Source organism: Berghia stephanieae, chromosome 14 (assembly GCF_034508935.2).
Source record: "Berghia stephanieae isolate SIO BIC M18660-M18661 chromosome 14, UCSD_Bste_1.3, whole genome shotgun sequence".
Classification (NCBI taxonomy): Eukaryota; Metazoa; Mollusca; class Gastropoda; order Nudibranchia; family Aeolidiidae; genus Berghia; species Berghia stephanieae.
The window spans coordinates 28,756,198-28,772,958 of record NC_088373.1 but is presented as its reverse complement, the minus strand read 5'-3'; the positions used below and the strand labels follow the sequence as shown (position 1 = coordinate 28,772,958).

At 35.6% G+C, this 16,761-nt stretch overlaps 1 protein-coding gene across 3 annotated transcripts in view; it reads right to left on the bottom strand.

Annotated features, from left to right (window-relative positions):
• The window catches only part of LOC144959448 (uncharacterized), a 115,067-nt gene extending 98,582 nt beyond the window's left edge, over window positions 1-16,485 (bottom strand). For 2 of the 3 annotated variants that reach the window (XM_078892039.1, XM_078892040.1), the window contains exons 1-5: window positions 16,103-16,478; window positions 10,417-10,487; window positions 9,341-9,513; window positions 3,013-3,220; window positions 1,881-2,171 (exon numbers count right to left, since the gene is read on the bottom strand). In XM_078892039.1, coding sequence (XP_078748165.1) covers window positions 1,881-2,171; window positions 3,013-3,220; window positions 9,341-9,513; window positions 10,417-10,480 — 736 coding nt within the window. In that variant the 5' untranslated portion in view covers window positions 10,481-10,487; window positions 16,103-16,478. Of the gene's footprint in view, window positions 1-1,880; window positions 2,172-3,012; window positions 3,221-9,340; window positions 9,514-10,416; window positions 10,488-16,102 lie in introns of all 3 variants that reach the window. The other variant, XR_013642626.1, reaches the window with a different exon arrangement.
• Between the last annotated feature and the right edge of the window lie 276 nt (window positions 16,486-16,761).

Genomic DNA, 16,761 nt, shown 5'->3' with positions numbered 1-16,761 from the left:
GGAACCAAGATAATTGACATTCTAATCACAACCCAAAGGTAGGCAATGTAAAATTAAAAAGGTAACCCGATTTAACTTCAATACAAATAACACATGGAAATGATCGATTTTATTAATTTTTTTTGCCCCTTTTTTATTTATTTATTATTTTTTTTTTTGTGATTTTTTTTTTTAACTTTTGGGGTTTTTGGTTTTTTATTTTTGGTATTGTTTTTCTTTTTTGTTATTGTTTTTTTTTTTGTTTTTTTTTTTTTGGGGGGGGGGGGGTTGTTTTTTGATTGTTTTGTTTTCTGTTTATTTTGGGTTGATTTTTTGTTTTTGGTTGTGTTTTTTTTTGGTTCAAGACCATTAAATGTCGCGAAACATTGGTAAAAATGGTGACCGCAATTCTTCTTCTTCATCATTATCATTATCGTCGTCATCGCCATCGTCATCGTCGTCGCCATCGTCGTCATTATATTATTATTATTATTATTATTATTATTATAATTATTATTATTATTATTATTATTATTATTATTATTATTATTATTATTATTATTACTATTATTATCATCATCATCATTATCATTCTCATTTTAACAATTTAAGGATATTTTAATTTAACCGTATTAATTTGAGATTTTAAAAAGGTCCGGCCAAATGGAAAAATTAAAGTAATAATTGTCAATGAGCGGCAAAAATGAAATTTCATCTAATTTTCCAGTTCTAAAAAAACATTAAATGTTCAGGACTTTACAGATATTATATTTATATGATTGAATACTTCTCTAAACCCTGGTTTGTTTTAATGTATTTTACCACACGCTTCAATTTACGGTCATTTTACCAGAAGATAATATAGAGAGATAATCAAAGATATAAACATTTTTTTTTTTTGATATATGCTTGAGACAATAAGTGGAACAAGGAGACTAGTTCATATCGGGAACGAGTTGAATCCTGTGCCATCTATCAGTGTCTCTAGTCCTAACCTGGGACTGCCATAAAGATATACAGCTTGCAACAAAAGGGACAAATTGATATTGTTACAAAGTTTATATTAACATCTAACAATTGCATACATGCATGATAGTGACGTGAGATAGAAAGAAAGAGATGACAAGAGAGAAAGAGAGAGAGAGAGTGAGAGAGAGAGAGAGAGAGAGAGAGAGAGAGAGAGAGAGAGAGAGAGAGAGAGAGAGAGAGAGAGAGAGAGAGAGAGAGAGAGAGAGAGAGAGAGAGAGAAAGAGAGAGAGAGAAGAAAAGAGAGAGAGAGAGAGAGAGAGAGAGAGAGAGAGAGAGAGAGAGAGAGAGAGAGAGAAAGAGATGATTTAAAATAAAAAAGATAAAATATACCCATAATATGACGGCTTTTCTTAAGACATATAAAACAAATTCGTGGACTAGGTAGAAAATCGTTATAATTCAAGATAAACACAAAACACAACATGCAAAGTGGCCATAAATAATAATGGATAGATCGGACAAGAGTGGCCTCCCCTAGTCGAATCTGGGAGGTCAAAAGACTCCCCATCATGGCAACGGGTTGGCCTGCAGTTATACATAATGGGAGAAATTATCATTGGTGACCAACCATCTTAAAATAGTATGAATGTGGTTTGAACAAGATGCAGAAAACTGAATTCTAAGTATAAATTATGAATCATATGTGAAACCCTTCTTATTTGTTACAATGAATAAAATTCCAGTCTTTTCATGACCAGTAGCTAAAATTTTGTCGTTATGGTGATTTATACTTTCAATCCAATATTCAGCACAAATACAATTCACCCTGACATAATGCCAATCGAGAAGGTTGGTTACATTTGAAAAAGTCCAGTTTGATGTTTTGAAAAAATGATAGAAAGACAGTAAAGAAAAGCAAATTCTGAGCTTACCTTTCACCTCAACCTCAGTGGTTTGATCACAACTGTCAGCAACATAGGACACAGAAATCTTGCCTCCTGAAGGATCGTATCCATTATAGCTAATTTCAAAATCTGAACTAGAAGAAATTAACTCCGTTTTGTCCGATTTCAGGATGCTGATTTGATGGCTGGCTGTATGGCTTATTCCAGTGACATTGTAAGTTATATCCAATTCTTCACCAGTGTTGACAGTATACTTTTGAGCTCCCTTTCGCCAACTCTTTGTTTCCCCATTGATGGTGAGATACTGGAGTTGCCCATCTGAAATGTCAAAATAGAGTAGTCATTAACATTGTGAAGCGATGAGTGAGGACAAACCATGAGGAATTGGCATTTAAGGAACTGGCATATCATCTTTAAAAAGTAAAGAAAAGTAAAGTGATTTCAATCGTGTAAACAGATCCAATGTTGTATTGATTTATAACGTTCCATCAATTTTCAAAACTATAAAATGTCTAAATCTGGAGCTCTGAATATCGTGTGATTAAAGCCAATAAAAGAAAATGAAAATCTGAATTTTTAGAATTAATTTAAATACAAACAAAAAACTTAATTAGGGTCAATAAAAAGAATCTGAATAACAAACTAATCTCTACTAATTTTAATGTTTGCCATCCATTTGCGCTACGCCAAGTTTTGTGACACATCTGTATCAGTTACTCATCATTGTGGTTTGGATGATGATGTCGACAACAATGATGATGACGACAACGATGATGACGATAATGGAAGGTACAAAGTTTGCACTGTGTGGCCTTAATGCAAGTCACCTTGTCTAGGTCACTTTGCAGCACTGCATGGGTTATACCGGTATTCCCTTGGAATAGACCCTCAGAAAATTTCCCCTTGGAATGTATATATGGAATTTTACTTTTTACATTTACTTTACTAGTTTTTTAAACAAGGACTAGTTTGACACAAGATAGGAATTAAATCCAGTACAATCTGTCTACGTCTCTGGAACTATATGTATATATAAAACACATGTTGACAATAGCATTGTTCTTCACTTGTGATTAAATTAATAAATATGGAAAGATAAAAGTATGATGAATAATTAAAGAAAAATAAAGAAAAGTGAAATTAATTTGAATGCAAATACCTTTCGTGACTGGATAGGTCTGCCAATTACTCCTTACAGGTTTAAACGCTTTATCCAAAATGACTGCAGAGAAGTCAAGACCACTGTAACTGTCTTGTGAATCGAGGCGATATTTGAAGTGGTATATGTCTCCAACTTGTTTATAACAATGAAAAAAATTATTTGGTACAGGGTTACAAACGGTCGGACCAAAATTTGCTTGTATCATCTGTGGATGAGTAAAACGAACACTTAAATGATAATAGCTTCTTAAGAGCTCTTAACTCTTGTACCAGGTTTTTAAAAAAATAAGAGAAATGGGTTCCAAATTTGAACATATTACAGATCATTGTCATACGCCTTTAGAATCTGTGGCTGTGCTGTTACAAAGCAAGTACACATTATTTGACAAGAGACAGAATGTCACAGACAAAGTATGTCAAAAAGCCATGGTGATGTGCCTGAAATCAAAAAGCTTCCACACAATTCTGACTTTATGAGTTTCTCCAAGATGTCTGAGGCCTTTCAGCTTGAGCCTGTTTAAAATAATACAGTCTTTTCTTTTTAAAAGTTTATTCCGACTTATCATGTTGGGAAACGAGACCTGTGTTTTCAATGCTCAGCCAGGATGAATAAAAGAGCATTGACAATCCCTAGAAAGGTGAGAATTAGGGTAGATGTTAGCAAATCGTTTTAATTTCTATAACTGAAGCATTTCCGATGAATGTGATGAAATATTAGGGATAGTTGGTTTGTGTTCCCCCAGCGTCAATAGTTGGTCAGTTTTTATCATTCTAACATGCGAAAGAAACACATTCACTACTTGCGGAAGAATGGGCACATGGACACCAGCTCGGAATGCTGTTTACAATAGCTAGTAGGAATGTGGTAGTGGTATATCAAGTTTTAATGCCGACTTGTGAATTTTCATCTCATTTGAATGCACATTTAAATTTCAGTGGCAGGTCAATAATTAATCAAATTTTATCCCATGTTGCATCTTGACAATATTTCAATAACCTAACAACATATAGAGCTATAATTATCAAGAAGAATTATTAAGACTAATTATTATTAAGAATCTAAAAATCTCGTTGACAGTTTATATCAAATTTTCTTGGTTTAAGTAAGTGTAACAAAATAATGTAAATTAGCAATTAATTATGTAGAAATCAAAAACTGAAGTAAAACGACAATTATTACGCATATCACTCTAACCAGCAACCCTTCTAATTTTAACATACCAGAGATCAAATAACCTCCAATTTGCTAAGTTCATTTCAATGACGATTATATATATATATATATATATATATATATATATATATATATATATATATATATATATATATATATATATATATATATATATATATATATATATATATATATATATATATATATATATATATATATATATATATGTGTGTGTGTGTGTGTGCGTGTGTTCTACAGGGAGAAGCAGACTACTTTCTGATCTGAAAATTAGCTAGTTTATTAACATTTTCTATCTGTCTGATCCCCCAAAAATTACGACACACTTTCAAACTGGAAGCAAGGAAGTGACGAGTACAATAATTGACATGACCCTCAATAAAAAGGCATTTCCAGTGGACCGATCAGCCGTTATTACCGTTTTATACCAGAAGGGAGCTCTATTCGTCCAGTGATTAATTAAGCAAGGCGATTAATTAAGCAAGGCGTTATCTTTCGCTTTTATCTATCAACTCAAATCAAAGCTAATCAACTTATTCAACTTCTCACACACAGACTATTTGACTTAAAACTACAAAACCACCATGCGTTTACAAGCTACGAATAACGTAATGGTTAGTATTTTCCATATGTCACATCAAAGCCAGGGAAATAATAACATCTTATTGATGTAGTAGTCAATATGTTTGTTTATATAACGGTATCGCTGCCTTTGTACAATGCCATTCTATTATTATTATTATTATTATTATTATTATTATTATTATTATTATTATTATTATTCACCTTTGCATTTATATTTATAAAAGATGAAGATATACGTAATGCATTCAAAAACAAACTGACAAACAAACTTGAGCTTATACATATCAATGCAGAAACAGAACCTGTCCTACAACACCAGAAATTGATCTACACTATCATTTCGGTCAGAAACGAAACTCTTCCATAGACAAAAATTTAAAAAGGAGCTTCTGTCCAATCCTCCAACAACTTTCAGAAAAACAAGTTACCACGATGAAGAACTAAAACGAGAATGGAAAACACAGAGAAATCAAGTGATGCATAAAATCAAAGAACAATCTATTGTCAATTATAAAGGCAAAATCGACAACATAGCAATGGAAATAGAAACAGCCCCAGACAGCATGAAAATATTCAAAGCTGTTAAAAACATTTAAAAGAAACAAAAAAGTCGTCTTATAATATCTGATGATGAGGGTAAAGTAATCTGTGATGACAAAAAAATAGTTGAAAGAGTTAAAAACTTCTTCGAGAATAAGTACAAAGGGGACCAACAGATAAAACCATTTGAATACCCCGAATCAAGACTGGAAAAACCAATAACCGATCTTGAGGTTAGTACAGCTATTTACCAACTTAACCATAAGGCCTCGGGAATTGACACCATCAAAGCAGAGGAGCTAAAATGTCTAACTGAACCACACCTCGTCGCCATTGCCAATATGTTTAATGGAATGTTCGAACATAAAACATATCTTGATCTCGGCTCCGGTAAACTAATTTTGTTGAATAAACCAAACAAGAAAAAAGGACCACTAGAAAATCTAAGACCAATTGTTCTTCTTTCAACACTTAGAAAAGTGCTCAGCGTATTAACACTCAACAGAATAAGATCAAAGGTGGAGGAATATCTGTCAATGACACAGAGCGGATTCAGAAAAGATAGGAGTACCAGTGACATTGTATGGGGTCATAGGTGGTTGAAAGCCAGAACTGAAAAATACAAAGAAGAGTGAGCTATATTGGGCATTGACATGAGCTCTACCTTTGATACAATCTGCAGATCAAAACATTTGAAGGTACTAAATTCATTTCTCGAAAAAAGATCATATCCGACTAATAAGGTCACTGCTCGCAAACAAAACGACATTTACATCTGGTGTGGAGACAGTTTCACTATTAACATTGCTGGAAAAAGTCTGAGCCCAATCCTTTTTATCGTATATTTGGAAGCAGCACTAAAAGAATTAAGACAAAAACTCCCGATTCCTCAAATCCTCACCCACGAACTGATTTCCGCAGAAGATGTTGATATCATATTTGATACAGCAGACCTGGTGAAGCAGCACGTGGATACCAATAATATCAAATACTCTGAGACATTGGAATCTAAAGGTCAACGAATCCAAAACAGAAATTACAGTGGTTAACGAGAAACAAGCGGAATGGAAAAGTGTAAGAAATCTCGGAAACTTGATGAATGAGAATGAAGACATCAAACAGAGAAAAATGCTAGCTCAAACTGCATTCAGAGAACTACACGTTTGGAACAGGACGAACATCATTAATGAAAATAAAAGAATACGCCTTTACAAAGCGCTAGTGCTGCCAATCCTTATGTACAACTGTGGTACGTGGGGTCTTACAAAAAAGAATTTGGACACCCTCCTTCATTGCAAACAACTGAGACGAGTTATTGGGGTACATTGGCCAGACAAAATTAGTAATGAGGTATATGACAGATGCAGAGTACAACCAGTCAGTACACGTATAAAGAAACAAACATGGAAACTGTTCAGACACATGTTCCAACGAGATAAAAATATTCTAGCACAAACCTCAATGAATGATTACTTCAAACAAGGAGCCAAATACAGAGGGCGTACACCAACTTCACTTCCAAGAACAGTGAATCAAGATCTCAAAAAATATCAAATACATTTAGAAACAACAACCGAAGAACAGATTTCAACAACACAAGGAAAAATTCAACTGCCTCAGGACCTTAACACACATGATGACATTCTAAAGCTAAGATCACTTGCACTAGACAGAGATTTATGAAGGCAGATTACTAACTGGATAATAGAAACAGACTGACAAACTCAAAGTGACGCACAAATTCACAGCAAGCGTCCATTGAGACTGTGCATTCATATTCATTCATTCATTATTATTATTATTATTATTATTATTATTATTATTATTATTATTATTATTATTATTATTATTATTATAATTATTATTATTATTATTATTATTATCATTATCATTAATATTATTATTATTATTATTATTATTAGTATTATTATTATTATTATTATTATTATTATTATTATTATTATTATTATTATTATTATTATTATTATTATTATTATTATTATTATCATTACTGTCATTATCATTCTTATCATTAATATCATCATCATCATCATCATCATCATCATCAAAACCAATATTAGTAAGATCTGGAAAAAAAAATGCGTACAATCCTGAAATCCACAACGTGCTCGAATTCTGATGATGGGCAACAAAACCAAACTAGCAATATTATAATCGATATTGAAATTCATGTATAAATCTAAAGGCCCTCAAGACATACATTCTGAAATGGCGTTCAGTGTCTAAATGGAATGATGTCGTTGTAAACTGCAAGTATGGAGGAGAAAAACCGTTGGGAAATCAGAATCAAGTTGAAATCAGACAAGCTTGAATTTTTTTTCTGCGATTCGGAAACAGACTTCATCGCGCCACTGCAGTAATTTGAACTCACGTAAATTGAACAAAATCATCTTTCTAAAATTGGTAATAGTTGACCGCTTTTAAATCTGATTACATATTGGAACCAGGGCATCAAAATTAGCAAACCCTAGATATACACATCCGTTTTAATTGCGTATTATAGAAAATATGTTATTCGATGACTTTAATTATCTGATACACAAACACCCTATGTTTTTTTAATGTATTCTTTTTCAAGAACAAAACAATGTAAACAGCTAACAAGTCATCAACATCACCGCCCTTTGACTTCGACATATCTCAAAATGAAAATCAGCGCACACATTGTGCTTGACATGTTGGAATGACCCACTGGAATGTGGCGTGTGAAAAGGTTCAGAGATGTTCCTGGAGAGCCTATCACTCTTCATGGACAAAATAAATAGTATCAACTTCCATAATCAACATATAAATCAGATATAACCCAGCCAGATCATATTTTATTGAGTAACCAGCATGAACTTCAGGTCAAATAACAAATCAAAGTGTTGAAGTAAACTAAAAGAGTGTATGAATTATAAAACTGTTTAGCACAAAAATTTTAATATAGCTAAGATCTTCAGCAGAAAGCGTATAATGAATGTAAAAATGCATTTTTCACTAAGGTTGGCTGTTACACCCTTATGGTCATATTTTAAAATTTACTTAACAGCAATTATATATCCAACAGTGACCAATTTTATTCATCCTCACATCCTTATGGGTACTCAACAATTCAGGACTGTGAATATAGAGAAAGACAACATTCTTCTGAGGAAGCTGGCTGGAACAACTAGAGGTGCCGATCAGACGCATGTGAGAACTTATGCCCAGGCATTAGGCTTATTCCACTGCAGACTTTTGAGCTGCAGCATGGGGTAGAATCATAAACATAGAGAAGGTAGATGCAAAGCTTTGCAAGTCCATGCATATACTATCGTGAACACTGGCAGCAACATCTAAATAATGGGGCCCAATAATGTCTGGGAGACAATTATCTGGTGCTGGATTTTACTCTCAGACGCAAAATGGATGGTGTCACGAGTATAAACAAAACAAGTCCCAGAAGACTTGTACTTGACTTTCCTGACCTTGGATGGTTTGTTTGTTGTTGTTTTTAAGGGTATTACGGTGCTTGCAACACATTCAAGTAATACAGCACCAGTAAATGGTCGTGTGTGGTCCATGCAAAGTCAAAAGGCGGAAAAAAAAGGAAAAGTAGAATTAGAAAAAGGAGAAGAAGAAGAAGAAGAAGAAGAAGAAGAAGAAGAAGAAGAAGAAGAAGAGGAAGAAGTAGGAGGAGGAGGAGGAGGAGGAGGAGGAGGAGGAGGAGGAGGAGGAGGAGGAGGAGGAGGAGGAGGAGGAGGAGGAGGAGAAGAGGAGGAGGAGGAGGAGGAGGAGGAGGAGGAGGAGGAGGAGGAGGAGGAGGAGGAGGAGGAGGAGGAGGAGGAGGAGGAGGAGGAGGAGGAGGAGGAGGAGGAGAAGAAGAAGAAGAAGAAGAAGAAGAAGAAGAAGAAGAAGAAGAAGAAGAAGAAGAAGAAGAAGAAGAAGAAGAAGAAGAAGAAGAAGAAGAAGAAGAAGAAGAAGAAGAAAAACTAAGAGGAAGAAAATAAATCAGAAAACTACTTACATCCCGGGCATTTGAATCTTTAATGCTTATGCTTTTCAACCACAAACTCCCATCTACACCAGTCATGTCAACCGTAACTTCACTTTCAATGTAATCCACTTTATTAACAGGACATGATGCATTGGATGTGAATGGTTGCATTGTCAGTACTGGAATCTGCCCCATGCAGAAACCTGTCAAATAATTTTTCGAAGAAAAAAATATATGTTAGGCTATAAAACGTAAAAATAGAAAAAACATAAGAGCCAGAGGACAAATAAAACAGAATTACAAAAACCAAAGACGAAATTGTCATATTCAGGTGATATGTATTTTTAAGCTGTTGAAAAGTAGTTGTGTCTGTGGACATGTAATACGACACTCGCCATAGGACCTGTTGGTACCAATTTGAGTGCTATTGTCATCAATGCGAAGTTAAGTCCGTGGAAAATACTTTTCACTTACAATCTCTCACCGTACTTAAGAGTAAAATGATTACCTGGCCATTAATAATAGAATTGTACCTTTCGAAAAAATAAAATTGCAACGGCCCCTAAAAGACATCATCTCTCATCCCACATGTTAAGTGCTGCTGTTGGTTTGGGTCCCTTATAAAGCTCTTTGAGCACATTAAGTGGATACTTGTCACTTTAATTATCATCATACCATCATTATTATTATTATTATTATTATTATCATTATTAGTAGTAGTAGTAGTAGTAGTAGTAGTCGTAGTCGTAGTAGTAGTAGTAGTAGTAGTAGCAGTAGTAGTAGTAGTAGCAGCAGCAGCAGCAGCAGCAGCAGCAGCAGCAGCAGCAGCAGCAGCAGCAGTAGTAGTAGTAGTAGTAGTAGTAGTAGTAGTAGTAGTAGTAGTAGTAGATAAAAAGTTTTCAATTTCCCAACTTTTAATGCAAAATACACTTTGTCAAGTCAAGGGGTTTAGGTCTTAAATCTATAAGATAATATTGCACAGTCATAATCTTGTGTGCATAACTATGAGGATAACCCTAGTTAGAAATTCTATGACCTGGTTGTTAAAAGTTGTTTTGTCGAGGTTTGGCGGATAGAGTGAATAGTCATTCAATTATATCACATACCTGATAAAAGAAGGAAAGCTCCTAGTAAGACGGACAAATGGCAACAATTCTTGTCACATTTCATTTTAAATCTGGAATGTCAAAAGAAAAAAGAAATATATCGAACAATTACACAAACACAAAAACTGGTTAAGTAATAGTAATATACTTAACTTGCCTTAAGTCATCAGTAAACAAAATTTCAGATGATGATCAAAAATACTTTGAATAGACAATGTGAGAGGGAAAATGTGTACAGTCAAATTCAAAACAATCGAGTAAAACTTAAAACTCGAGCTTTTATATATAGCGCAACATCCACTAAACGTGCTCACAGCGCTTTACAAAGGGTCCCTGGCCAACAGCAACATGTAACATGTAGAACGAGTTATAATAAAATAATCGAGTAATGCAAGCCAAGAAGCAGCTAGTTTGACAATCACAATAATACGCCATCATCATTTTAAGCCTCAGTAAGAATTCGAATTAACAGCGGCACGACTTGAAACCATCATAATATATCAATGTCAAGACATTGGAAATGTCAAGATGGAAATTCCGCCTTTTTTTCAACTAGTAAGTCACTTGTTAATCAGCAAATCGGTCCAAGTCCACCCTTCATTAACAATTTCACCACCCACCTCCCTGTTAACTTGATCTTCTTTTGTTTCTATCATAATTATATGTTCATTTTAACCACTATTTTGGGGATAATGATGATAGTCAGGGGGTTTGCTTTATTTCACGGATGAATCATATAAAGTAAGCCGTCATAAATTCAAAATCAGCCCTTTTAAAGGCCACCAACCCATCAAGAATGACGTCCCTTATTACTTTCTGGAATTTTCTCATTTGTTCCCTTTCATTTTTTGGAATGACTGATATATCGACATCACGCTTATATCGACAATTTACCATATCCGATCTCGCCTGGTTATTGAACTCCAGGTCAACTAACAGAATCAAGAGTTTTTTTAAAAGCTTAAATAATAAAAAAAATTAATACATACACTCCTGAGCAAAATATACACAATGAACAAAATAAATGCGTAAGAATAGGTATTTTCTAAGTAGGGTTGACACCACTGCAAAATGTCAAAACCTTGCATCTTATTGATACAATAGGCTCTAACTCTAAGCCAAAAGGTAATGTCAATTGCCAGGGCAAAATTTTCTGACCAATACCTAGAATTACGATCTAGAAGGTGACAAAAGATATTCGCTCTAATTTACTGTGTTGTGTTCCCGAACTCCAATAGTGGGCAGGGAGGTCCTTGCTATGTCTTCTATCCCCCTGTATCTGTCTGTTTTTCAAATGCTTTCTGCCATTGTCTTGAAATGAGATTACTTGGCTTTGTCCTGACCAGAGTCCTTGGCTGGGAGGGAAACAGTCAAATGTATATAGTTTTGGGAGATAATATATTTTTCCTTGTGAAATCATCTCTATGTCATAACACTGTTATTGCTTTCATATTTAACATATGATTTGTAAATATTTGAGTGAATTCCTCTTCTAAGTGGGTATTGTGCTGGTGTTTCGTTAAGACTTTTAGGTGATCTCAAACTAAGTACACTGATAGTGTGCTCTTGGAATCATTTGTCTTACTTTTCCTTGTACATCTAGAATGTTTTTACAATCCAATTTTCTTCCTTTTATTGGCCTAAATGTTAGCGCTGTAAAACCCTTAAAAACAAACAACAAGCTCTAATTTAAAAAACTAAAACAAAGACGAAAACAAACTTTAAAAAACACCAACAAACATGAAAAACAAAAACACCAACAAAAAAAAACTAGGGCCCTATACTGCCAAAGGAGACTAACTTGATTGCACATACGTAGTGGAGTTAAGTCCGAAGAACCAAGGGAAACTATTCAGGCTCGAGTCCAAATAGCCGCAGCCTATACTATTATTATCATTATTACTATTATTATTATTATTATTATTATTATTATTATTATTATTATTATTATTATTATCATTATTATTATTAACCTTGAAGGTACTGGGTTCGATTCCCATTGTGGACATTTTTTTTTCTCGGACTGACTATTTTCACCGCACGGTATTAGCCAATCAGAAGCCAGAATACTAACTGTGACGTATGTGCCTCTGCATCCAGACCATTAGAATTCGACCCGACATCATTTCCTTCCTGCGTGCAGACCAGTTTTTTTTTAAAAAGAAAAAGTTTGCCGAGAACAAGGGAGGCCTCCCGAAAGCTACTCGTTATAGCATTTCTTTCAATTTGTATTTTCACTTTGGATCTTTTGTCGGGAGACCTTCCATAAGCTACTACATCCCAAGTATTCTTGTTCTAGAAGTGGGTTTGGGAGGGGGGAAACTTTTTTTTTTAAAGTCTCCCCCCTCCAAAACCCACTACTAGAAGTTCTAGTGTAGGGGGTTTGGATGGGGGGAGACTTAAAAAAAAAAAAGTTTCCCCCCTCTCAAACCCCCTACTAGAACAATAATACTTGGGATGTAGTAGCTTATGGAAGGTCTCCCCTTTTGTCAGACGTTTATTTATTCAATTTGTCATCATATAGAACAAACCTTGATAGATTTGTGAAAGTTTAAAATTTCCTAATTTGACCATTGTTTTGATTCTCTGCTGCCATTTTGATTTGTGAGGTATTGAAACGCAGTGCAAAGCAGTCCTAGGGTTGTTTTTGTTTTGTTTTTTTTTCCTATTAGGGGTAGTTAAAGGTACTAGGTTGTATTTTTTCTTAAGAGCGAATATTTGGCATGATGAGCTTTCGGAAGGCCTCCCAAAGCTATAATAATACAGGCGGGATGGCGGATTCAGAATTGGTTACAGTTACCGATGAAGCTTTCCAATTTCGTGGCGGCAATGGGGTCTCGAAAGCGACCTTTCTGGTACAACAACAACACCTGGCCGGGGAAGGGCGTGGCTCTACTGTATGAGTATGAGCTATTCACAACGCGAGAAATAGTGATTTCAATCTCTATGTCTATCTTGAGCCGCTATTCCCGACTTCTTGAGGTCATGGGTTCAACACAGACAAACGCCGTGAAGTTTGTTAACTACCAAGATACCATTATCACTGTACGGTGAAAATAGTGTGTCAGGCTATTTTCACCGTACGGTGAAAATCGTCCACCAAGATATTACCGTACGGTGAAAAAAGCCTCCTACACTATTATCACCGTACGCTGAAAATCGTCCACCAAAATATTACGGGATAGTGAAAAAAGTCTCCCACATATATCACCGTATGGTGAAAATTGTCAACCAAGATATTACCGTACGGTGAAAATAGTCTCCCACACTATTATCACTAAGATATTACCGTACGGTGAAAATAGTCTCCCACGCTATTATCACCAAGATATTACCGTACGGTAAAAATAGTCTCCCACGCTATTATCACCAAGATATTACCGTACGGTAAAAATAGTCTCCCACGCTATTATCACCAAGATATTACCGTACGGTAAAAATAGTCTCCCACACTATTATCACCAAGATATTACCGTACGGTGAAAACAGTCGGCCCCACTATTATTAATTATCACCATACAGTGAATAATATAGCCTTCCACACCATTATTACCGTACAGTGAAAATAGTGTGTCAGGCTATTTTCACCGCAAGATGAAAATAGTCTCCCACACTATTATCACCATACGATGAATATAGCTTTCCACACCATTATAATGGATATATGTAGTCTCCCACACTATTATCACCGTACACTGAATATAGCCTTCCACACCATTATCACCGTACGGTGAAAATCGTCCACCAAGATATTACTGTACGGTAAAAATAGTCTCCCGCACTATTAACACCGTACAGTGAATATAGCCTGCCACACCGTTATAGTGAATATAGTCTCCCACACTATTATCAACGTACACTGAATATAGCCTTCCACTCCATTATCACCATACGGTGAATAGTGTGTCAGGCTATTTTCACCGTAAGATGAAAATCGTGTCCCACACTATTATCACCGTACACTGAATATAGCCTTCCACACCATTATCGCCGAACTGTGAAAATAGTCCACCAAGATATTACCGTACGGTGAAAAAAGTCTCCCACACTATTATCACTGTACGATAAAAATCGTCCACCAAAATATTACCATACGGTGATAAAAGTCTCCCACACTATTATCACCGTACGCTGAAAATCGTCCACCAAAATATTACGGGACAGTGAAAAGTCTACCACTACCACACTATTATCACCATACGATGAAAATCGTCCACATAGATATTACTCGTACGGTGAAAAGTCTCCCACATTATAATCACCGTACTGTGAAAATCGTCCACCAAAATATTACGGGACAGTGAAAAAAGTCTCCCACACTATTATCACCGCATGGTGAAAATCGTCCACCAAGATATTACAATACGATGAACAAAGTCTCCCACACTATTATCACCGTACACTGAAAATCGTCCACCATAATATTACGGGAGGGTGAAAAAAGTTTCCCACACTATCATCATCGTACGGTGAAAATAGCCTCCTGTAGGGATCTCTAGCCGTAAACAATCGTACGGCTAGTGACCTTGGCAATGGTCACAGCCTTCTTGAAATCCCTTCACTCTCCCAACTTGAGCACCCTCTTCGTAACCTTTTTGATATAGGCCTGAATCTAGGCATAGTTGATAGGAAGAAGAGTAAAGAGAAGGTTTGATGTCTGTAGGGTAAGAGTAAGAGCGTTTGGTGTGTGTCTGGTGAAGAGAGGGTAAGAGAGTGAGTCGAGAGGTCCACTCGGCTTTTATATGAATTCGTTATCCCCAGACATCGGAGTGGGGACGAATATGACAATTTGCAAGAAACTAGAAAGGAACTCAAAGAAAGAGAGAAAGAGAGAGAGAGAGAGAGAGAGAGAGAGAGAGAGAGAGAGAGAGAGAGAGAGAGAGAGAGAGAGAGAGAGTTAAAGTTAAAAAAAAAAAAAAGAGGTGGGGGGAGGATGGATGGGACATTTATCCCTTGCACCGTTCTGTAAAAGGAAGACGGAATGGAAAAAAAAAAAAAGTGGCGGAACCAGGATTTGAACCCGCATCGTCGCTTCTGGTAAAACTTCCAGGACAGACGACTAAACCATTCGCCCATGACACCCACTTCGAAGTCGACGCATATTGTGTATATGTAGTAACAACTGATTTAATGTTGGTTAATTTTATGTTTTTATAGATATTTTATTAACTTTCCTTATTTCTATGTTGCATTTGGAAACATTTCATATTCTGGACTGTGGATAATTGTTTAAAAGAGCGGAGTTTCAAATATCTGTCTGGGAATAACGAAATTTGGTAATCCCCAGACAGGTGTCTGGGGATAACGAATTTTCATTATCTCCAGACAGGTGTCTGGGGATAATGACAGCCAAACTACAATCTAAAACTATTTAAACCTCATGGACGTATGCAGCAACATTTTCATTAATTTACATCACCGCCAACGGAGGTGCATATAAACGGTGCGTTTTCGTACACCTCCAATGGAGGTGCATAAAAACGGTGCGTTTTTGTACACCTCCAACGCATAATTAAAATTTTTTATTATGCGTTGGAGGTGTACGAAAACGCACCGTTTTTATGCACCTCCGTTGGCGGTGATGTAAATAAAAAACGCCACCCTTTTTTTTTTTTTTTTTTTTTTTGTCTGAATAACGAAAGCCAACAATTCCACTTATGAAGAGTAAATATGTGAAGTTGCTCACCTTAATTTCTTAAAAATCACAAAACGTTCCCTTGATCGTCATCGATTCCATCAAAAGAAAGGGGAGAGAAAAAACAACAGGAAAACCTCAAACTATTGACTCAGTCTCAGTCTCAGACATCGAAACCACCACAGACCACAGTCACAGCCCACTCACTATCCTCACTTTACACAATTCAGCTCTGTACAAACTTGAAGTCAAATAAAACATGGCATATGTATCCCTTGATTTTATTTATTTTTAAGGTCTTCGAAATCCCCACCGTTTAATACTAAATACGACAAAAACAAATAATAATATCATATATTAATTCTAAGGCGTAATTCTAATAAATTCCTTGGGAAACAAGGGTTTGCCTGGAATTACTGGCTACTGGGCAGGGCAAGGAGTGACGGTGCGATTTTATAATCGATACCCTTCCCGATACCGACAAAATGCAATTTACTTCCTGGATTTAAAGTTGTATTTGGGTTATATTTTAATTCAGAAAAGTGACTGGAGCAGGCACTTATGTTGTGTTGGTAACAATAAGAGATGAAGTGAGTAGGAAAGTGCCAGAAGACAATAGAGAATAATTTATTTTTTTTTCGCGGCGGTGATTGGGGTTTGAACCCGCGACCTTATTGGTACGACAACTCCGCCTGGCCGGTGAGAGCGTG